Source organism: Chelonoidis abingdonii, chromosome 2 (assembly GCF_003597395.2).
Source record: "Chelonoidis abingdonii isolate Lonesome George chromosome 2, CheloAbing_2.0, whole genome shotgun sequence".
Taxonomy (NCBI): Eukaryota; Metazoa; Chordata; order Testudines; family Testudinidae; genus Chelonoidis; species Chelonoidis abingdonii.
This window is the reverse complement of record NC_133770.1, coordinates 293,054,313-293,078,944: the sequence shown is the minus strand read 5'-3', so window position 1 is coordinate 293,078,944 and position 24,632 is coordinate 293,054,313. Positions and strand designations below refer to the sequence as shown.

Below are 24,632 nucleotides of genomic sequence, written 5' to 3'. Positions count from 1 at the left end.
TGTGACTGAATGCATGATTTTATGTTTTAGTCTAGAATGAAGTACAAAATGCAAGCAGATTAGAGTACTGGTATCAAGTAGTTTAATTTCTAAAATCATTGGGCATTTTCCTTTAATGGTGAAATGAGTGGCTTTCTTTGAGAAATACACTGTGATCTGTGGAAACTGAAGGTGCTCAGCACCTGGCTGTAGTAACCCCCAAGATAATTTACTAGTTTTTGCTGTAAAGTCAGTTAGATTTATAGTAGGATAATTTTAGTCCCTTAAAGTACATATTGTGACTGAACTCTGAGTAGTTCAGTATATACTCTTTCACTGCAATTCTGTCCTAGAGTGCAAATTAAGGGGTGGAGCCTCAGCTGGTGTAAGTTGTCATAGTGCCACTGAAGTCCATGGAGCTATGATAGTTCACACCAGCTGAGGATCTGCCCCTAAAACTTCAGCAATGTTATTCAGAACTTTGAATTTCTTTTCTACATCTTAATGAAAGAAGGGCTATAGAAAGAAAATTCACTCTTATGTGAGGGGGTTGAATCATTTTAGTTCAGCAGATTTTAACATGTGTTAGAAGAAATATGATTTAATTTGTATAAAAGAAACAAACTGTGGATATTTTCAGTTGCTTACTGTAGGTCAAAATGAAGCCAATCAAATGTTGCTATTTTGATACACAGTGTAGGAAAAGATGTCACAAGCAAAGTTAATTTCATTATTACAGCACTGAAAATAAAAAACTGCTTTTAATAATGAGGCTAATTACAAGCAATGTTAAGAACTCAGGGTGAAGGACAAACAAGATTTTATTTAGATTTAACAATTCCTGGCAAAGCACAGTGTATTCTCTGTCTTGTGACCCCTGTGCCCAAAATGAAAGTCTGTCTTCTGCTCAAGTCTAAAAGAGTTTCTTGTGTAAGACTTACATTCCCACAGAATTATTAAACTGTAATTGGGGGGGAAAAGGTGGTTTTTGCCCACAGCTTAAAGAGCTTGACTTTCTGACACATGCATTTTATCAGGTCACTTCAAAATGAATGTGCTGTTTGGTAACAGAATTATTTCATTGGAAAATTTTGTGGCCTTAAGTGTTTCTTCTGTGCACTTGCAGCTAGGTTTGGTAAAACAATTCATTTTAGTTCTTTTAGTTTCAGAATTACCTGAAAATACCATACTTAATAACCTAATCAAACATTCCTTAGATTAAAAAAAGAGCCTAATCCTTGTTCTGATGCTGGCTCCCTAAGTGGCCTTCAACAAGTCACTAGTCTCTGTGCTTGCAGTTGTTATCTCTTGAGAAATGTGAGATGAATTAAAGATAGGCATCAACTATGAAAAGCAAACTTCCTTGGCTTCATTGGTTTGTGTCATAACCTTAATATATTTTAAAACCAGGGCTTGATTTACCACTGTGTTATTCCATTGAAGTTACACTAGCATAAAACTGGAGCCATGTGGTGACGAATCATGCTGTTTTCTTTCAGTTGGCCAAATTCTTCCCATAAGTACATGGACATAATTTCCTTTGACTTGACCAGGGTGTACTTGTGTATATGCGACTGATTGTTAGGTTGTGTTGGGGGGTGGGGGTTCCTGTCCTTTTTCCTGTCTTGCCTGTCATTTTATTTTCCTGCTTCAGGATTTTTTTCTACCAAATACCTGTCCAACTTGTGTGTACACGTGTAGATGTCGTGTATGGGTGTATTTACATACACACACTGAGGAGTTACTATTGATTTACAAATATGGCATTCATTCAGTACAAATATATAAATATTTATAGGCACCTTGAAATTCAGTATATTGCCCCAATAGATTGCAGTTTTCACATTGGAAAAAATAACCTCAACTATACATACGATATCATGGGGGCTAATTTAGCTACAGCTAATCAGGAAAGAGATCTTGGAGTCATTGTGGATAGTTCTCTGAAGATGTCCACGCAGTGTGCAGCGACAGTCGAAAAAGCAAACAGGATGTTAGGAATCATTAAAAAAGGGATAGAGAATAAGATGGAGACTAACTTATTGCCATTAGATAAATCCATGGTATGCCCTCATCTTCAATACTGCATACAGATGTGGTCTCCTCATCTCAAAAAAGATATACTGGTGTTAGAAAAGGTTCAGAGAAGGGCAACTAAAATGATTAGGGGTTTGGAACGGGTCCCATATGAGGAGAGATTAAAAAGGCTAGGACTTTTCAGCTTGGAAAAGAGGAGACTAATGGGTGATATGATAGAGGTATATAAAATCATGTGTATTGTGGAGAAAGTGAATAAGGAAAAGCTATTTACCTGTTCCCATAATACAAGAACTAGGAGCCACCAAATGAAATTAATGGGCAGCATGTTTAAAACAAACCCAAAGTATTTTTTCATGCAACGCACAGTCAACCTCTGGAACTCCTTGCCAGAGGGTGTTGTGAAGGCCAATACTATAATGGGGTTCAAAAGGGAGCTAGATAGATTCATGGAAGATACGTCCATCAATGGCTATTAGCCAGGATGGGCAGGAATGGTGTCCTTAGCCAGAAGCTGGGATTGGGTGACAGGGCATGGATCACTTGATGATAAACTGTCTGTTCATACCGTTTGGGGCACCTGCCATTGGCCACTGTCAGAGGACAGGATACTGGGCTTGATGGACCTTTGGTCTGACCCAGTATGTGTTATATTCTTATGTTCTTAACTAGTACTCGGCTGAACCCTCAAGGGTTAACACGTTGTTAATGTAGCCTTATACTCTACAAGGCAGCACAAATGGAGGGAAGGGAGACAACATGGCAGACAGATTCACTCCATGTGTAAGAGAGAGCCCCTTTAAGTACACTGACTGCACTCTAAGTACATTGGCTTTTTAAGATCAGTAAGCTAAGACAGCTGCTGCTGCCAGAAAGCTCCCTCCCGTGTCCCCCCCTGCTCTATGGAGATGGGGTGAGCGGGGGGCAGGGGATAAGAGGACACCCTGACATTAGCACACACTCCCCCTTGCACAGCAAGCAGGAAGCTCCCGGAAGCAGTTCCAAGGCAGAGGACAGGAGCAGCAGGTGGCAGTGAGGGGAGAGACAGCTGAACTGCTGGCAATTGATATCCTGCTGGGTGGCTGCCGCACAGGGAATTTAGGGGAGCGGGGAGCTGTTGAGGGGCTGCTGGTCCACCCTGGTTCCAAGGCCTCACCAGCTAGCTCCAATGGGCTGCTCTTTCTGCAAGCAGTGGACGAACAGGTGGCTGCCAAACAACGTTATAAGGGAGCATTGCCCAACTTTAAACAAGCGTGTTCCTTAATTGATCAGCAGCATAACAACGAAACAACGTTAACTGGGATGATGTCAAGTGAGCACTTACTGTAGTGGTATTGGTGAATTGCTAGATGGAAATGGTAGAATTATCAATAATAATGCAGAAAAGTCAAAATGTCCAATAAATATGTCTGTTCTGTAATGGGGGGGAAACAATGATGTAGTCATATCGATGATGATGAGGATAACATTCTTTCCGTTCCACTAGTATCTGAGTAGAATGTTAAACAGCATCTACTAAATGTTAGACAGCAGCTCTATATAACTTGCATCCAAGAGTTTTAAAAGGGCTGTCTGGGGAGCTTGCAGGATTGTTAAGATTAATTTTTCAATAAATCTTGGGACACTGGGTAGGTTTCAGAAGACTGGAAGAAAGCTAATGTTGTGCCAGTATTTTAAAAAGATAAACAGAATGATGTGGGTCATTATAGGCCTATCAGTCTGACTTTGATCTGAGGCAAGATAACTGTGTGTCTGATGTGGCATTTAGGTAATAAAGAATTAAAGGAGGGAAATAATGCATATCAACATGGGTTTATAATAGATCTTGTCAAACTAAATTGATATCTTTTTTTGATGAGATTGCAAGTTTGGTTGATGAAGATAATAGGGTTGATGTAATAGACTTCTGTAAGGCTGTGGTACCACACAACATTTTAATTAAACTATAACAATATAAAATGAACATGGCACATATTAAATGGATTAAAAGCTAGGTAACTGATAGTTCTCAAAATATAATTGTTTTCTAAAACCATTTTATTAAGGCAAAGGTACAATAAAAAGTCAACACACTATACATATTTTACTTATTCAGAATCAGGCTAATATTCAGGGAACCTAGCTAAAGATTCTGGTGTGCTGGCTGGGAAGCCGCCCTCCTCTGAGTACAAAAGAAGGGTGACCAACTTTCTAAATACCTATCCTTTTTGGCAGTTCTCCTGTGCACATACTGAATGTGAAAGCGTTTTTGTTACACGAACAGTCTATATTTTACTATGCCACAATTCCATAAGAGGAAAAGTCAGATTTTTCTAATATTGTGAAATATGAAGTTTTGCTGCTAACAATAAAAGAAATTGTCATTCTGTTTAAAATATAGATCCTATACTGGCACATTACGTAAGCGGGTCAAGGGATCACTTGGAAGTTGACATAAAATGAATCAGTAATTTATTAAAAAGAATTCTTTATTGGTTATATGCAAATTGAAGAGATATATTCCCTTTCCCATATAGAGATCCACTCATCCAGATCAATTTCTGTGTTCAAATCCCTCTCCCACCTTTTCATCTGGGTTGTTTTCTTATAATTATCTTTTTCAATCAAAATTATATGTATCTTAAAAATTAAACCTTTTGTTCCAACTTGCTCCTGGATCAGCTCGTCAAATGTGGTTAATGTCTAAATAGACATCCTTGTATCGATTTCACATTAAAACATTTGACTTATGCATGTTTAAAATATGGGATGTTTATATTATTTATGTGATTACGTAACCCTTGGTATGACTTCAAATCAGGATCCAAGAACATCTGTCAAACCAGATTGAGTAATGTCAGCTCTTACAAAAGTGACTATTCATTGTGGGTATTTGCTAAAGATAAATTGCTGATTATTAATTAAAGTAACTAACAGAGAGGGCCTTGGTGACAGGAATTTTCAAAGCTGCTTGGTGATCTGGATGAATGGTTATTTTTTATTTTTGGTGCCATACCTTTATTTTTAACCCAACAATCATGATGAATAGCTGTATTTTGGCTCCATTCTTGTTCACGTTTTATTCAGCGTTTGGGTGGTCTAATCTGAACCTAGTTGATCACATCTTTTAACTGTGATGGAAAGCTAGTCCACTCCATTCTGTAAGCTTACACAGAACATTAGAATTCACTCTTTGTCTTCTGTGTTTCCAAATGAATTTTAATAGCACATCGTGCCATGTTTTTAATGTCCTATCAGGGATATCAATAGGGATACACTGAAACAAAAATAACTTTGGTCGGAAATTCATCTTTACGAAGGCTGTATGACTTAGCCAAGAAATTTAATATTTGTTCCATTCCTTAAAGTCTTGTATTATTTTATTCCACAGTGGAGGGTAATTTTCCTTAAAAAGTGTTTTATTTTTCTCCACAATATTTATTCCTAAATATTTTAAAGATTCCTTTACCCGTTTAAATGTATGTAGCCGAAAACTGTTTTGATCCTTTCAGGAATATTAATTCTTAAAATTTAAGGTTTATCATAATTTATTTTGAATCCTGATACCTCTTCAGATTCCAAAGTCAATTGTTCTATAATTTTTAATTAAGCTCTAGGTCCTGCAAATATTACATGATGTTGTCAACATACAAATGTATTTTGTGTTCTAATTCAGAAAACATTTTGATGTCTATAACCAAGGGGCTGTTTCTCACGCTTATTGCAGATGGCACCATTGCCAAAGCAAACCCTGATTCATACCCCTAGAAAAATTAAAAGGAGGAGATTGATGACCATTAACTAAAGCAGATCTCAGAGATGATTGTATAGAGCCAATATGCCCATAGAACACTAATTTTCAAAACCAAATCTTACCCAAATTTGTCTGAGGTACTCCCAACTTCAGCCTGTTAAAGGCTTTCTCAGCATCCAAAGAAAGCACCACACAGGAAGAATTACTAGAATTAATATTATAGAGCAAATGCACACTTCTTCTGATATTTATCAGCTAGCTGTTTTGGCAAGATGAGACTCGATCTGTTTGTTAGGACCTTGGCATAAATTTTAGTATTCACATTAATTAAAGAAATAGGTTTGTACAAGTGGTAAGATCTTTTCCTTCTTTAGGAAAGAACGTTTGCATCTTTACATGAATCCAGAGTCTCGTTTCCCTGCTTTATGCCATTAAACAAGTCAGTTAAAGTAGGGACCAGCTCCTGCTTTAGAGCTCTATAATACTTCCCAGAAAACCCACTGGGACCAGGAGCCTGTTTAGATTTTAAATTCTTAATTATAACTTTAACTTCCTCTACAGCAATGTGCCTATCAAGAGCTACCACACCATCCTCTGAGAACTGAGGTGGTTTCACTCTTCTCAAAAATCTATTTATAAGTTGCTCTGAAGCATACAAAGTATGGAAAAAGTTAGCAAATATTCCAGAGGTCTGTTTGGTGGCAGTTACTAAATCTCTATTTATTTCTAATCAAATCCTTTTTCTTTTGTAACTTTCTGGCTAAAAGCCTACTAGCTTTATTGCCTGTATCATAATATTTTTGTTTAATATATGTAAGTATTTGTTCTGCCTTTATAACAGATTGATCCTCCCTCTTTTCTCTCAGTTATTTTCTTATAGGCTGTTTTAGATTCTGTAGATTTATGTCTGCCTTCCAAAACAGAAAGTTCTTTAACCAAAATGTTTTTCAAGAGCTCAATTCTTGTAAAGGCTAAGGCACAAAATGAGTTACACCTAGCAAGGGACATAAAAGGCAGTAAGAAGAGGTTTTTTAAATACATTAGAAGCAAGAGGAAAGAAAAGGAGAATGAAGGTCGTCTTCTTCGAGGGGAAGGAGAGCTAATAACTGATTACAGCAAGAATGATGAGATGTTTAATCCCTGTTTTGCTTCAGCCTTCACTAGAAAGGTTAATTGTGACCAGATGCTTAACATAATTAATATTAACAACAAGGGGGAAGGAACGCAAGTCAAAATAGGGAAAAAAGAAGTTAAAGAAAAAATTTGATAAGTTAGGTGCATGACGGATTAGATCACAGAACCTCCTTGGGAGCTGCCACCCAATGTGCCAAGACTACTACTACCCCTGGTTTCCCTGCCAGCTCAGGACTCCAGCACTGTGTTTTGCTGAGCCACACATGCCCGTCTGCTCCAGCACAGACCCAGGGTCTGAATTACTTGCCCCAAAGCTGCTGGCTTCACTGAAAACAGCTCACAGAAGTGTTCCTGTCTTTAACACTCAGATTCCCAACTCCCAGTGGGCTCTAAACCCAAATAAATCCATTTTACCCTGTATAAAGCGTATACAGGGTAAACTCATAAATTGTTCACCCTCTATAACACTAATTGAGAGAGATGCACAGTTGTTTGCTCCCCTAGGTATTAATACATACTCTGAGTCAATTAATAAGTAAAAAGTGATTTTATTACATACAGAAAGTAGGATTTAAGCGGTTCCAAGTAGTAACAGACAGAACAAACTAAGTCACCGAGCAAAATAAAATAAAATGCCCAAATTGATGTCTAATTAAACTGAATACAAATAATCTCACCCTCAGAGATGCTTCAGTAAGTTTTTTTTCTCAGACTGGACACCTTCCAGGCCTGGGCTCAATTATTTCACCTGGTGCAGCTCTTGTTCCAGCTCAGGTGGTAGCTAGGGGATTCTTCATGATGGCTCCTCTCTTTAGCCAGGAGAAGACAAAATGGAGGGGTCTCCCACGGGTTTAAACAGACTTTCTCTTGTGGGTGGAGACCCCCTCCTCACTCCTATGCAAAGTCCAGCTCCAGGATGGAGTTCTGGAGTCACCTGGGCAAGTCACATGTCCATGCATGACTCATTTTCTTACCAGGTAGTAGCCATGGGTCACATGCTACCTTGAACGTCCTCAAGTAGACTTCTTATGTGGATTGGAGCATTCCAAGATTCACTGTCTTTTAAGTGTCTCTTGATTAGTTAGTTAACTTCAACATTCCTTTCTCTAGAAACTGACCAAATGCTCTACTAAGGTTTTTTAGAAATCAGGCCAGTACCCAATAGATTCAGTAGATCATAACCTTTGAGATATGTTATATGGCCTTACCATTCTAAGCATATTTCCATAAAGCCTTATGGGAGATAGTGTCACAAGATGTAATCAAGTTGGCAGGGCTTGATGAAATTCATCCTAAGGTACTTAAAGAACCAGCAACAATCAATCTTGGAAACGTTAGGAATTATCTTAGACAACTCATGGAGGACAGGTGAGGTCACAGAGGACTGGAAAAGGGGAAACATAGTACATACCTTTAAAAAGAGGAACAAAAAGGACCTGGGGAATTACAGACCAGTCAGCTTAACTTCGACACGTGGAAAGATACTAGAACAAAGTATTACACAATCAGTTTGTAAGCAACTAGAGGATAATAGGTTTATAAGGAACAGCTAGCATGGATTTGTCAAAACAAATTCATACCAAACTAGCGTAATTTCTTGCTTTGACAGGGTTATTGGCCTGGTGGGTGAAGGAGAAGGTGTGATATATCTTATTTCAGTAAAGCTTTTGACACAGTCCCACATGACATTTTCATAAGCAAACTAGGGAAATGTGCACTAGATGAAATTACTATAAATTGGGTCCACAAATGGTAGAAATACTGTGCTCAAAGAGGAGTTATCAATGGTTTGCTGTCAAACTGAGAGTACATATCTAGTAGAGTATTGCAGGGTCAGTCCTGGGTCCAGTACTATTCAATATTTGTATTAATGACTTGATAATGAAATGGAGAGTATGCTTGTAAAATTTGCAGATGACACCAAGATGGGAGGAGTTGTAAGCACTTTGGAGGACACAATTAGAATTCACAAATTGGAGAATTAGTTTGAAATCAATAAGATAAAAGTCAATAAAGACAGGTGCGAAGTACTTCACTTAGGAAAGAAAAATCATATGCACAACTGCAAAATGCAGAATAACTGGCTAGGTGGTAGTATTGCTGAAAAGGATCAGGGTTACAGTGGATCACAAATTGAGTATGAGCTATATGATGCAGTTGTAAAAAAGGCAAATATTCTGGAATGTATTAACAGGAGTATCCTCTGTAAGACATGGAAGGTAACTGTCCTGCTCTGCTTGGCATCAGTGAGGCCTCAGCTGGAGTACTGGGTGGCACGCTTTAGGAAGGATGTAGACAAATTGGAGGGAGTCCAGAGGAGAGCAACAAAAATGATAAAATGTTTAGAAAACCCTACCTGTGAGGAGACGTTAAAAAACTGGGCACGTTTAGTCTCGAGAAAAGAAGTCTGAGAAGGGAATCCGATAGTCTTCAAATGTGATAAGGGCTCTTGCAAAGAGGCATGTGATCACTTGACTCATAGACTCATAGGTCAGAAGGGACCAATATGATCATCTAGTCTGACCTCCTGCACAAGGCAGGCCACAAAACCCTACCCATACACATTTATAACAACCCCTAACCATGACTGAGTTATTGAAATCCTCAAAATTGTGATTTGAAGACCTCAAGCTGCAGAGAATCCACCAGCAAGCAACCCTGCCCCACGCTACAGAGAAAGGCGAAAACCTCCAGGGCTCTGCCAATCCGCCCTGGAGGAAAATTCCTTCCCGACCCAAATATGGCGATCAGCTAAACCCTGAGATGCGGGCAAGACTCACCAGCTAGCACCAAGAAAGAATTCTCTGCAGTAACCCAGTTCCATCCCATCAACATCCCTCACGACCATTGAGCAGACTTATCTGCCGATAATCCAGATCAATTGCCCAAATTAAACTATCCCATCATAACATCCCTCCATATACTTATCAAGCTTATCTTAAAGCCAGATAAGTCTTTTGCCCCACTACTTCCTCGGAAGGCCGTTCCAGAACTTCACTCCCCTAATGGTTAGAAACCTTCGTCTAATTTCAAGTCTAAACTCCTAATATCCAGTTGTTACCCATTCGTCCTTGTGCTACATTAGTACTAAACTTAAATAATTCCTCTCCTCCCTAACTTAATTCCCCTGATATCCCCGAGCCTTCTTTGGCCATGCGCTAACAAAGCCAAGCTCTTTGAGTCTCCTTTCATAAGGCAGATTTTCCATTCCTCGGATCATCCTAGTAGCCCGTCTCTGAACCTGTTCCAGTTTGAATTCATCCTTCTTAAACATGGGACACCAGAACTGCACGCAATATTCCAGGTGGGGTCTCACCAGCGCCGTATATAATAACACTAACACCTCCTTCTCCTTGCTGGAAATACTTGTTCTCTATGTCCACTGGAGTCAGGAGAAGTAATGGGTTTAATCTGCAGTAAGGGAGATTTAGGTTAGATATTCAGAAAAAACTTCCTAGCTATAAGGGTAGCTAACCCTGGAATAGGCTTCCAAAGGAGGATATGGAATCCCTGTTGTTGGAAGTTTTTAAGAACAGGTTAGAAAAACACACCTGTTAGGGAGGGTCTAGGTTTACTTGATCTTGCCTCAGCACAGAGGGCTGGACTTAATGTCTTGAGGTCCTTTCCAGCCCTAAATTTCTGTGATTCTTTGTGCCCTAGGAATTTTTTTGGGTGGATGGGGGTTCTATGCCCTCTGTTATACAGGTCACATTTGTCCTTTTGGCTGTGGAATCTATAAATCTATGTATTTTTGCTGTGTAATGTGGCACCCATGACTAGCACTCATTCGTTTCAATTAAATTAACTCAATAATTTTAAAACTACTTTTACCCAAAAACCCCATGGGAGTCATATGCATTGTCAGCTAATGTTACATGGAATTTTGTTATTAGAAAACAAAGGTTTTTTATATTCTTTATTTCACAGTAAAAAGAGTGCTTATCCAAAAATAATATGTGTATATCAGGCAATGTTTACAAACCTCCCTATGGGTCATCCCCAAAACTTAGCTCTAACCATCCATGTAAACAAGAATGATTGGTGGACACAGAAAAGAAACATCATTGTATTTGGAAGCTTTACAAACATATCCCACCATCCTCTTTTTCTAGAAAGGAAAAATTATAGATTTCTATTCAAATAGAAACATTGGCACAGACATGACTGTTTAATCACAAGCAGTGTTTCAACATATATATTGTTAAATACACAATCTATCCATCTACATGAGAGGAGAAATGATCAGAGAGGAAATTCAGAACAAAATACACTAAGTGCTTTAGTTTGGTCTTACTCAAATTGAGAGGGAAAAGCTAGACAAAAACATTCTTAACTACTGGTATTTTCAGCTGCTTGTCTCCATTTGGATCTTTTCCCAAGAGGATTTAGACACCAACACTTCGAGATTTTCTATCTGCTGCTAATGTGCAGTATCTTTCTGCCTCATATTAAAAGGGTTATATTAGCCTTCTTGCACACAAACTATGTTGCAGTGCAGTGAATTCTCCAAGTACTACTAGTAGGCATCATTCTTGATTTTTCAGTGCTCTCCATTGTATACGAATCCAGCTGGCTCAGTGTGAGCACTATTAGTGCTAGGCACTGAAACTGCCTGAAGAACCATGCATGCATGTTTGTCTGTAGGAGTGGCAAAGAGGAGGGTGAACTGGAAAGGAAGGGAGGGATGAGAGAGAGAAAGAGAGAGAAAAGGGAGATCTCAGGAGTAACTAGAGGAAGAGAAACAGGAAAAGTAGATAGGCAAGAAGACTCTGATAGTATTTTGATCACAGATGAAGTTGTACCTTACTCCTGTAAATCAGGAATATCCTCTTCCTTCGTGTTCTTTCTGGGGTCCTTTGGAATAGTTAGCTGTGGAATGTAACATTTTCTTGAAGTCCTGGTGAGACCTCAAGAATGAAATTTCAGTGGTTTGCGTAATCAGCAGAAACCTGTGATGAAATTATAGCATTGTAATGCAAAATGTGACTTTTAAATAGTATTTCATAGATTTCATGATCCAAATTCCTTGTGAAAGAATCCTTTCTTCCTACTCATCTCCGCCCTCTGCTCTTTCCCGTTCTATCAACTCTCTTTGTTGCAGTGGGCTTATATCACTCATCTGAATGGTCACTTGCTGCTGATAGTAATGTTGCGGTTTATGCCTAGAAGTGTTTGGATTTTTTGTTTAGGGTGCAGACCTTTATGCTTTTGACAAATGTATTTATTAAATACATTGCTTATATACATTTCATATTGCTGAAACAGTTTAAAAATAAATAAAATGGTTTATTCCATGATAAATGGCATATACGGTCAGTGAATTCATTTTAGTGAGCTGCTCTTATCTAAGCAGAGAAAGCACTCTGCTCTGCTTTCGCCCAGATTTAGAAGCTTTATGTGCACTCAGATGAAAGCTAAGACTGCATAGGAGTGTCAGCTTAGATGGCTGGAAGTTGATGTGGAATACTGGGAATAGCTCCAAGTGTTGTGTAAGCTCCTGAAAGTAGTTAAAACATAAAAAACAAAACTACCAAATGAAAACCCACAAAATAAACCTTTAATTTTTCACCAGTTTTAATTTGATACCTGATCATAAAGGCAAAGTTTTGAATTGCAGTAATTTATATACAGCAAGCAAGTAATGGATTAAGTTTCTTCCTTCTCAAATCACCGTTTAAATCCAGACCAGGGTGGTGGTAATTGAAAGCCTTTTCCATCTGATTACTGTTTCATAGTTTATGTGAAACAGAATGATGGTTTCAGTCAAGGTCCTAGTGAACAGATGTTCACATATTAAAACCACCATCACAACTAGCTGAATTGTCCACAATCTCAGCAGAGAGGCCAAGGGTTGAAAACTCTCTCCACCGCCTACATATCTTGCATTGCCTCCGGCCACTGCATATGTGTTCTTCAGTTTCAGCCACAGTTCCTTTGCATTCCTCTACTTTTTTTATGATTCACTTAAAAAAATATCAGTATGATTACTTTTCCTTTAGCACATTTAATATTTCATAATGAATGTTAGTTAATTCTGATTGTTCATATTGATGACTTAGATGCAAACTCCCCTAGACTGTGAATAGTTGAAGATTGTTGTATGTTTTAAAAAAGGTGATTTTTTCCCTTCATCTCTAATATCTTGTATGCCATATATAATACTGATGTCATACTAATTTAGTCCATAATCTACCCTTTCCTTCAAATCTCCATGAGTTTAAAATGTTGAATATGATTGTTTTGCCTATTTTTATTGAAAGGTAAATATTAGAAGACATGGTATTTGCATTTGTTTGTAATTACCCTTTCAGGCTTGTTATAATGGTATTTTTATTGTTATTCTTCAGGGATAATATAAGGCTTACCAGCATGTTCTGTTTTTTAATTAATTCCCATCTCAGCAAAAAATGGGTTGTGCATAATTTTGAGTCACCCATTCAATTTGTGGGTTTAAAACTGAACATGAGGCATCCAGATGCCAGTGATGGACATTATACAACAAATAATTTTGCATCCAATAAACCTGCCAACATCATGTGACCAAAATTTGCATAAAATCATGCAAATTTGCATGAAGTGTTTCTGATAGTGTAGAGACTCGCTGACGAAAATCACAAACTCCAGTTAATTAATTCTGTGCCCTCCCACCTCAGCCTAGCCCCATATCTGCCTCATCAATTAATTCTGTGCTCCTCAGCTCCACATCATTTTTGTACCTCTGGCCCACATTATCTGCCCCATGATTGGCACACTTGTGCTGTTCCTCCAACTCCTAGCTTCTTTTTCCTCACAGCTCCATCCCCGAGTCTGGGGGATATAGCACTAACACGTGTTCTTGATCTTCCCATCTTGTTTCCCAGGCTTAGAGTTGCTGAGGGAGAGGCAAGGGGAAGCATGGAGGGAGCAGCTGAGAGGAACCAACTCATTACAAGAAGGGAGGGGGGAAGAGGGAACAGAGCAACCCCGAGCTGCTGGGATTCCTCCTTTTTTGAGTTCCCCTTTGTGATAATGGTATTGGTGCCTCCCTCTTCTCGTCTGCCCCTCAAAACTTCTATTAACTCCTAAGGACGGGAAAAGAGCGCCTCTAGCCATATGAGTCAGGTCTGATTGGCTGCTCCTCCTCGGGAGATGGGAGAATGAGTAAGGGTAATCAGAGGGGGTTTCCTCACAGACTCTAGGTATGCTGGGTCTGACTTTTTAGAGGGGGATCACTCCAATAATTGATTTCACAGGAAAATACATTCCAGTGTTGTTTTGGGGTGAGTGTTTTTCATGTTTGATGTACTTGTGTTGTGTGAAATGTTTGTTTTTTATTTGATCATCTTCTTGTAAGATTCCAAGAAATTGATTCTATCCTTATTAGAAGACTGGCTGCCATTAAAAAGTTACAATTTGCCAACAGTTACCACATAATAGCAAAGCTTAGGATGGGGATTTAATAAATTTAATTAAATATCAGAGAACCAGTTATTCCTGTGCTTGATAATGGTTGGCAAATGTTGACTTTTTAATAGATTCTGCTATAAATCACTTTTTCTGAAGTGAAATAAAAAGAAAAATAATTTATTTCTAAGGTGAGGAATCCACTGTAAAATAGTAAATATAGTTTATCATTTTAGAAAGATTCAAATATACATCTTGCAGATGTAGAACTGTAATATAAATCTTCTGCTTTTACATTCACATTTACAGAAGTGCTCTGAAGTTTGTTTTCTTTTGTTTCCAAATAATTTGTTTCTGTTTTTCTCTTTCCTTTTCTTGCCTCTTTGTAAAGGAGTCAGTCACTGTCAGCATAAAGTAAAGAAAGCTAGGCGCTTTCTCCCTTTCGTCTTCTGTTCCCATGAGCCACCGCCTAAGGGTACTGCACTGCTCTTTGTACAGGCTGCCTTATTAATCCAAAACTGAATATACTAACTCTGTTACTGTTTGTTTACAATTTTACTCTAGCCTCAGGTAAACAGAGTTCCAAGAATAATCACATTAAATTTCTGCTGTCCCCTACAATTGGATCTTCAGTGAGATGTGTCATATACTTGATAGTATTTTTATAGGAGAGTTTGTTCTGTCATGTGACTGTGGCAAATGATTTAGTAATTTTAACCGTACAATTGTTCAGCCACAAAATCTCTCAGCTTCCTTCTTTCAGTGGTAAATTTGGATTGCATTCTTGGATCCCTGATACAGCATGCAAATTAATAAAATAGGATAGCAGCAATAAATGTAATTTAAGATCACATACTGAATTAAAGAGTGAACACAGTGATGCTGGCTGCTGTGTACTCATCCAGTGTTATCTGGACAGTTTGGGCTGTGTGGGGAAAGGGAAAATGGATGTAATACTATGTGCATTAATTTTACAACAGAAATGTGCATTTTTAATTTCAATTTTATTTGTATTTAATGCTTAAAATACATCACATTCTGGTGTGGATATTTGGTATGTCACAGGGCCTATAGGCTAAATCCATAATATCAGTGTTAATTTGAGTAAGTGCCCTATGGACTTGTTCCATTTGTCATTTAAAACACAGTTTCGTATAACTATAGTTTGTTCAATAAAACGAATATTAAGTTGTACCATATCTTTTCAGTGTCTAAGCAGTAGCATAATAATACATCCAATATGAAAGAGGTAGCACCAATTCTAAGTATCTGAAGGCATAACTGTATGTACAAAGCTTTAGTGGCCGGATCCTCAGCTGGTGTAAATCAAAGTTTCGCTCATCTGGCCTAAGGGCTTTACCTTGGTAATGGAAGCATCAGAATCAAAAATTGACACTTTGTAACAAAATGCACTGAATTAACTGGGTCCCTCTCCTAAATTCAATTGTTGTACTTCAAACAACAGTCACTAGCCTACATTTTATTGTACGCACTGAAAAGTTTAAATACTCCTCTGTATCTTAAGTTTTAGGGGAAATGTCTTAAATTCCACTACCTTTCTGGTTTCTCTTGAGCTTAGTATATAAGATAACTGTAGTTTTGCTGTATTCTTGGTTTATTCATGGTTTTAATAGTATATCTCCCCCCTACCCCTTCTCTCTCTGTCCCTTCTCTCTCCCCTTTGTTTTTCTCTCTCCTTGCATGCTACCTGGATCTGCAGATGAAATTAGTGGGGACGGTAATATGTGTTTTCTAGTCTGTCTTACTAACATGCGATATGCGGCCCTTATATACATATACAACTAATGTGCATTTCAGTGATCAATTTTTATACAGATCATAGTATGAAAAAAAAACAACATGCATTAGAGATCAGCTGTTATAGTACAAATATTTCACCTTATAATACAGTGCAACTGGTATTATCTGCTAGGCTGGGACTGAATAACGAAAAATTTTCAAACGCTATATGCAGTGGGTTTTGTACCATTTTATCAATCGTATTATCAAGTATGAGTTGCATGTGTTTGCAGTGAGACTTTTGGCATGGAGCAGAGCAAGTGTGTGGGCTTTTCTGGAGTGTTCATTTGTTTTGATGAAGATAACAGGCATAATGTAGACAAAATGAATTAAGTAACTTTTCTTCAATGAGTAACGTCAATAGACATGACACAAACTGGTAAATGATTCCATCAGGTGATGCTTTCACTTCAAAGGCATGGTAACATCAATGTCCTCTGCTGTCCATTGGTTATATGCCAGGAGTGAAGAGAAGTTGTGCAACACAGAGAAATTTAGACTGAGTATACGGAATGTTCGGCAGGTTTTAGGCAAGAAACCACTACGGTAATGACAGAATCTTTAAAGTTATTCTTTAGATGCTGGAAATTGTAATAACAACTTTATACCTAAAATACACTTTGTCCTATATTTTCAAAAACGAGTAGTAATTTTGGGTGCTTCACTGTATGGATGTCCACCTTGACACACTGTTAAAGAAGCCTAATTTTCCATAAAGCTTTGAGCAGCCACACTCTGCAAATAAGTCCCCTTTAAGCAGTCTCAAATTGGACATCCAAAATCATTACTCATTTTTGAAAAGTTAGGGTCACTTACATAATACTGTTAAGAAATCAGACTTCCATCATTGAGTCAATAGTTCATATAACATAATTAGGAAATGAATAACTGTGTGACTTCAAACAAGTATCAACAAGAGTATGAAAAGTGAAAAAAATTAGAAATAAAAGGTAATGGCACTCTGCTGTCCTCTCTTAAAATGTTCAGGAAGTGTTAACCAACCTTTGCTTAGTTCTTTTGGATATAAATCATAGTAAGGTAGCACTACTTAATTTTTCTCTCTGCTCTTAGAAACCTATTGGTTTAGTCATTTGGTCATATTTCTCTTATAAACTCAAGATGTTATACAGCCGTTCATCCCTTACATGCTAACCTTACTAATCTTTTACTGTGGGGTATATGCATGTTTCATTTCATGTTATATGTTAAAGGCAATAATAAATATTTGAAAATGCTCTGAAAGGGGACAGTGTCACAGAACATTTCAGAGAGAACATGAATCTAGTGTATGGAGCTGCTGTGATGGACACGGTTTCCTCAGATGGGTTTTTCTAGAGCCTAATTTAAAAAAAAAATTCAGAATTAGCAAGTAAAACTCTACACAGATATCCTTATTTTAACAACCTTATGTTTTCCTGAAAGAGACTTATATGCGTTGTGTAATGTGAATGACTCCTGGATTGGCTGTGTATATTTCTTCCGTAGAAGTGAAAAAGTGCGGAGCTGTTTTTGAGGCACTAGCTTTGTTTAATCCTTTATTTCTCTACATTGTCAGGGGCATCAAAAATTGTGTGATAGGAAATTGTATCTTTGGGGACCACGTCACTATCGTAGATTTTAAAGGCTGAGAAGACCATTAGAATCATATAGTCTGAGCACCTGTATAACAGAGTGCAAAGAAACTCACCCAGTAACTTCTGCAGCAAGCCCATAGCTTTGTTTGAGCCATAGCTTGTCTCTTACAAAGATGTCGAGTCTTGACTTAAAGACTGCAAGTGATATATTAGTCTGAGCCATTTGAAGACTGATGGCCGCCAATACCCCTGGACCAGATTTTAACAAGAATGATGGAGGTTCCCGCTGACTTCAAAAGAAGTGCTGAAGACTTGGACAAACCTTTTAGTTACCTGTGTTTTCTGTACCCTCTAAACTCTGCCAGCTGCGTAGCGAGAAATTTGGTCAAACTCCTGAAGACTAATTTTTCTTAATTATTTACATACATTTAGTGCATGTTGGACTCATTGAGACTATTTCCAGTTCAACTTGGACTATGTATCGGAATCCTGTAAAGTGACTTTCTGCGGCATCCTGGCTAATATGTCTTCATTACAGACTTCTTGATTGAAACTTGATTGTTAGTCTGTAGCAAGAAAGGAACTGATGTTGAGCACAGTTGGGATCCTCAACTGCTCCCAACTTCAGTTGTTGTCTTTTATTCTATTAAAAGAAAGCAGCTATTCTTGCTTTTTGAACCCCTTATCATATTTTATAAGTATCACTCTGTATTTTAATGTGGTGATGCATTTCCAACTACCAGTGGGACACCACTCCCAAAGCACGGGATTTATTTAATTCCTCTTGAAGAAATTTTTAAAACCACAGTAAACTCAAGTCATTCTTCTTGTCCCTTATCCATTCTGTGGTATCTCCTCAAGTAACAGCAGATACAGTAGCTGTCATCAATCAGAAATATTTATCCTGACAAGCTAAAATGATCTTGCCATTTTATTGCAAGAAAACAATGACATATCACAATACATCAACATTATAGAAAGTTAAATGTTTCTTTTCCAATGGATGCTAATTCTTTAGATCCGCATTTCTCAAACCGAGCTTTGTGTCCTGGAGAAGCTTCAGATCGGTAGTGGGGGAGAAGTAAATGAGCCAAGAGAAAATGGAAACATTAATCTTTCTTTCCTCTGGTCCATGTTTTCAGTTTACACTCCGCAAACTCTTTTACTGTCCATCAGATATTCAACACATGATACTGTTTTGTGGAGTCCTGAGTGGAAGTGACCCATCAAGAAAAAGAAATTAATGGAATTCCTCTGCCAATGTGCTTTATTTTTCTAGAACACAATATATTTCAAGAGGAAAATCACTCTCTTACAAATGCCTTCATCTGGTAAACCCTGAATACCTGGGCTAAGATTGGGGCACCTAAAGAAGTGGGCCTGATTTTCAAAGGTGCTGAACATGCAACAGTTGTTGGATGGTTAGTACCTTTGAAAATCAGGCCATTTATTTAGGTGCCTAAATATGAATTCAGGAAACTAACTTGAGAAGCCTTACTTTGGAAAATCTGGACCCTTTTGTGTATATTTAGGCAAGGGCCATTACGGCAGAGCTTTAGAAATCTTACAAGTATACTTGACCTGCTTTTGTGGGTTAAATTTATGCTTCATGGGAGAATTAAGTGACCAGTTCTTAGGGAAAAGACCACTTGAGTAGCTACTTTCTCACTGAAGGTGCTTTGGGGCAGGGAATGTATCTCTGTATAACTTTGTCACCTAGAGCAGAACATTTTAGGAGTTACTGTTACATAAACAGGCTTACCAGAATTAAATTTTTATTTTTTAAAATTTTGACAGATAATATCAAAGTTCATTTTTAAACATAGATTTAAATTTTCACAATTGCACAAAATTATAGATTTCAAGCATTTTATTATTTTTGTAGATTTAAATTTTCACAGTTGCAGGAAATTGGAAGGAGGGATCATACAATCATTATTTAATGACAGTAGACGCTGACATTCAAAAAGTTAAAGCTTTATGAATGTTAAAACACAAAATTGTCAACATCACCAGTCAAAATATACAAAGTAAATATCCTTAAATCAAACTTTAATAAGTTCTTAAGTGGCATTTTTCTTACTTTACTTACCTGTACATTTTGGTTATTATCAATAGAAATAATTTTACCCTGATTGGAGTATGTATGCTGAAAGCAATGTTTACCAACATTTATTATAAAAATTTAATCCTTCCAAAACCATATATAAACAAGTGCTTAGACAAGGAAAGAAAAGTAATGTCAATTATCTTAAACTGTCTGCTTTCTAAGAACTGACACTTTGTTAGAAATTTTCTATTCATGAAATACTGTTTCTCACCAACAAACTTGGAGAGTAACATCTGGCTAGTTGTTGAAGTGAATTTCCAGAAAACTATGTAAACTTATATTAACAGGGAAATAACCGTTACAAAGAAAGAGTCCCAGCTCCAGGGATTTTTCAGCCCTACACAAACTGGAAAATCTATATACCCCAGTACCTACAGACAGTCACATAGTAAATAGTATGCATTTTGCTGTCCTTAAACAAAGTCTGCTCTACCTGTGTGATGCAGCAAGACCTGATTTATAATAATTGGAGATATACCTATCTCCTAGAACTGGAAGGGACTTTGAAAGGTTATTGAGTCCAGCCCCCTGCCTTCACTAGCAGGACCAATTACTGATTTTTGTCCCAGATCCCTAAGTGGCCCCCTCAAGGATTGAGCTCACAACCCTGGGTTTAGCAGGGCAATGCTCAAACCACTGAGCTGTTCCTCCCCCCCTGTCATTTGCACTTAGCTGACGAGAAAGGAGTTTAATCTCTTGATATGGGCAGTCTCGGTCCATTAACAATGGTTTTTTATTGAAAAAAATCACTGTTAATGATATTGAGAGGAATTATTTATTAAGAAGTCATGAATTTAGACTAGTTGATCTGAATTATAGAGTTAATAAGTTTAAAAAATTCATTCTCCTTTTATTCCCATAGAAACAAGTATGTGTACTGAAACATAGTGGACAATAAAGTAATCGTAGTTTACGTTCATGAGCAGATTTTAGTCATGCTATTTTAAATGCATTTTCACAGTGGTGTAAAATGGGTTGTTAAGTACATAGTAGCTTTTATTTGTGGGAGGTGGGATAAAGATTTTTTTTTTAATTGTTAGCTTGTCTTTTTCCCAAAATTCTCCGATTCCTCCTTTACAGAAACAGATGACTATGCAGAGATTATAGATGAAGAAGATACTTACACAATGCCCTCAAGTAAGTACACTAGTTAACTTTGGAATTTTCCTACTTGACTGAAAAGCTTCTTAGATTGAGGAAGCATTAAATTGCATTTCAAAGCCTCATAAAGAAAATGTTCTTTATGTGAGATTATGTTCTGAGGCCTCATGAATTCTGCAGCTGTTCAAGCTCTGTCTCTAAAGCAAAAGTAAAGAAATTCAATGATATATTTTACTGTACTCAATGATATTACAGTAAAATCCCATCTCATACCAAAACACAGCATTTTAAATTGTGTTGATGACATGGAGGAAAACACATAGCTCTTGTGAACCTATGTCTTCAAAGGCAAAAGGCTAATACACCATCTGCTGAAATTATTTTGTGCCATTGTCAGAAATTGGAAGACTAGTGTTAACTACCCTAAAAAGAAAATCTGTTGTTAAAAGTTCTGGCTGCAATTTATGTTGAGATTGGCTGTGTAATTTTTTATCACTTGCTAACCTGTAATAGAATTGTAACTGGTACATAGAAGTGTAGAAAACTCTCACTTCAGTCATGCCTGTAGATAAGGAGTGGGGTGATGGGCGGAAAACCCAGTGACATAGTTAAATTCATATCCATGTTAAACTCAGGAATGCTTAATGTGTTCAAGGGTATGATTTACTCAAGACTTCTGCAGTCCTGGGTTCTTGTCACAGCAGAGGGACATTTCATTGACTACTTAGACATTCAGAATAGAACATTGGTTTGTTGCTGAGGGAATCGTTTGGCAACAAGAAAACGTATGTTTCTTGAAAGTGAATAATGCATTTTGAGTAGTGTACAGTAAATCACTGCATTAATTTATTTCAAAATACTACCCAGGATCACAGAGAAATATGACAAATAGTATATTTTATTCATTGTAAAAATGGATATTGCATATGAATAATCGTGCAGTCCTTACTTAGTTGAGAACTTTAACCTGTGGGCTTCTACAAGGTGCTAAGCACTTTGATCTGATGAAGCAAAACACTAAAACATACCTTTAACCCTAAGCGTGTGAGAAGTCCAATTCAAGGCATGTGCTTACCTGCGTCACTGGATTGGGCCAGAGTGCTCAGCCTCTTGCAAGTTTGAGCCCTGCTTCAATAAAGATTGCAGGATCAGGCCCATGATTTGTGTTAGTATAAACATAAAATCACTTGGGTAAGTTATCGTTCTTCTTCGAGTGATTGCTCATATCCATTCCAGTTAGGTGTGCGCATGCCGCGTGCACGTTCGTCGGAAGACTTTTTACCCTAGCAACACTCGGTGGGTCAGCTGGGCCCCCCCTGGAGTGGCACCGCTATGGCACTGGATATATACCCCAGCCGACCCAGCCACCCTTCAGTTCCTTCTTACCGCCCGTGTAGGTCGTTGGAACAGTGGAGTGCAGCTTAGCTGACTTCCACTCCCCCTAGCTACTCATAGTTTCTCGTTTGTTATCATGTATATAGTTATAATTCCTTTATATATATATACTAATATATATATAGTTATACGTTTCTTCCTTGATAGTATAGTTAGTTTAGTAATAGTTAGTGGGGTTCGGGGAGTAGACCCTTCCCCGGACCCGGTGCCGGAGCCCGAGCCCATGCCCGGCTCACCGGGTTTCAAACCGTGCTCGGCCTGCCACAGGCCGATGGCGACAGCAGATCCGCACGACTCCTGTTTGAAGTGCCTCGGGGAATCGCACTTGACAGCTAAGTACCCCATTTGCAAGGCTTTCAAGCCACGAACAAAAAAGGAGCGGGACATCAGGCTTAAACAGCTCCTCATGGAGGCGGCTCTCACCCCTCCACCTTCGGCACTGAGCACTGGTCAGTCGGTGAGCAGAAGCGCCTCCGCGGCACCGGACCACACCGGTACACTCAAAGACTCTCGGCACCGGATGTCGCTGGCACCGAAATCGGCTCCACGATGCTCCCTCTCCCCGAGGTTGAGAAAGGCCAAGACTCCTGCTGCTTCAGCACCGCCCGCACCGCAGCCAGAGAGTACGCCTAGGTCGGATCGCCCGGCGCTGATACCCGCCGTGGCACCGACTAAATCGGCACTGTTGATTCCGGTCCCACAAGGGCTGTCGAGTTCGGCGCCTGTTAGCTCCCCAGCGTGTGCCGCAGTAGAGCTTACTATGCTATCCACGCCAGAGGCGTTCTCAGCAGCGAGGGACCTGATCGCCCTGACAGACTCGGCACTGCCTCTACCCCCGGCACCGCCGGTTAGGGTAATCCAATCCATAGGGAAGCCTACCTTGATTAGACCACCCTCTGTTGGCGCAGCGGACCGGCACCGCTCACGATTGCGATCCCGCAGACGCTCCAGGTCCAGATGGTGCTCCTGCTCTTGATGCCGCTCGCAGTTCTGGCACCATTCTACTACACGGCACCGGTCAGACTCGCGGCACTGGTTGGATTCCCATTCACTGGCTCACTACCCGCAGTACCGCTCCAGCTCTCAGCACCGCTCCAGGCACCGTGCCTCCCGAAACCATTCACGATGCTGGGATTCGAGATCTCGGTCGACCTCCCGGCACCGATCTGGTCGCAGGTCCCGATCTCGATCCCGGTACCAATATGCGTCCCGGCACCGGTCCCCGATACATAGGGGAGTGAGGTCCGTTGGAACATCTACACAAGACTTCACCAGTCCTCCATGGGTATCCAGACATAGGTCGGTGTCATCCCACGCGGACAGCTACTATGACCAAGACCGCAATACGGATGTGCCTACCAGAGTTTTTCAAGAAGTCCGATCTCAGGACCCAGGACCTCACCAGTGGTCCTTTTGGACACCTTGGGTGTACCACCAGGCCCAAGGTGCTCCGCTAGTTCTGACCCACTCCTCTTCATCAGAGCACCGAGCACCAGAGGCCACAGTTAGCCGTCCTCCTCCACCCGGGACAGAGGAGCCGATAGTCCACCCACCGGGTTCCCCAGTGTCGCTGGATCAGGAACAGGCGCATGAGCAAGAGGCCATACAGGACCCGCTCGTCCCCGGCATTTCATCTTCTTCCTCTCCAGATGAGGCAGTGGCAGGGACTTCCTCTTCGGGGCCGCCTCCAGTACACCTAAGAGCCCATCAGGGCCTCCTCAGGAGGATAGTGCTCAATATGAACCTCCAGGTGGAGGAAGTCCCGGAGATTGAGGACCCTGTACTGAGCATCCTGTTGGCAGATACCCCCACTAGAGTGGCTTTGCCTTTCATCAGGACCATCCAAGCCAATGCCGACACCTTATGGCAGTCCCCAGCCTCCATTCCCTCTACAGCAAAGGGAGTCAAGCGAAAATACATGGTACCCTCTCGGGGGTACGAGTATCTATATGTCCACCCTCCTCGCTAGTTGTCCAGTTGGTCAATGAGAGGGAGCGCCATGGCCAACAGGCGCCAGCCCAAAAGTCAAAGGAGGCTAGGCGGATGCACCTACTTGGCCGCAAGGTGGGTTCGGCAGGCGCCCTACAGCTCCGGGTGGCAAATCAGCAGGCTCTGCTGAGCCGTTATAGCTACAACACCTGGGCAGAGGTGGGTGAATTTACAGAACTACTCCCCCCGGACTTCGCTGCATTCCTAGAGGAAGGGAAAAAGATAGCCAGAACCTCCCTCCAGGGTTCTCTAGATGCGGCCGACTCGGCAGCCAGAACTCTGCCCTCTGGTATCACCATGAGATGCATCTCATGGCTACAGGTTTCCAACCTCCCACTTGAGTTCCAGTATACCATCCAGGACTTACCCTTTGATGGTAAGGGTCTGTTCTCGGAGA

General features: G+C 39.6%; 1 protein-coding gene across 9 annotated transcripts in view; it reads left to right on the top strand.

Moving 5' to 3' along the window:
* Nucleotides 1-24,632, top strand: part of PTK2 (protein tyrosine kinase 2) — a 405,326-nt gene that overhangs the window by 271,855 nt on the left and 108,839 nt on the right. For 4 of the 9 annotated variants that reach the window (XM_075063277.1, XM_075063279.1, XM_075063278.1 and 1 more), the window contains 3 exons: nt 14,658-14,741; nt 15,987-16,004; nt 20,831-20,887. In XM_075063277.1, coding sequence (XP_074919378.1) covers nt 14,658-14,741; nt 15,987-16,004; nt 20,831-20,887 — 159 coding nt within the window. The remainder of the gene's footprint in view (nt 1-14,657; nt 14,742-15,986; nt 16,005-20,830; nt 20,888-24,632) is intronic. The other 5 variants (XM_075063281.1, XM_032803220.1, XM_032803217.1 and 2 more) reach the window with 2 other exon arrangements.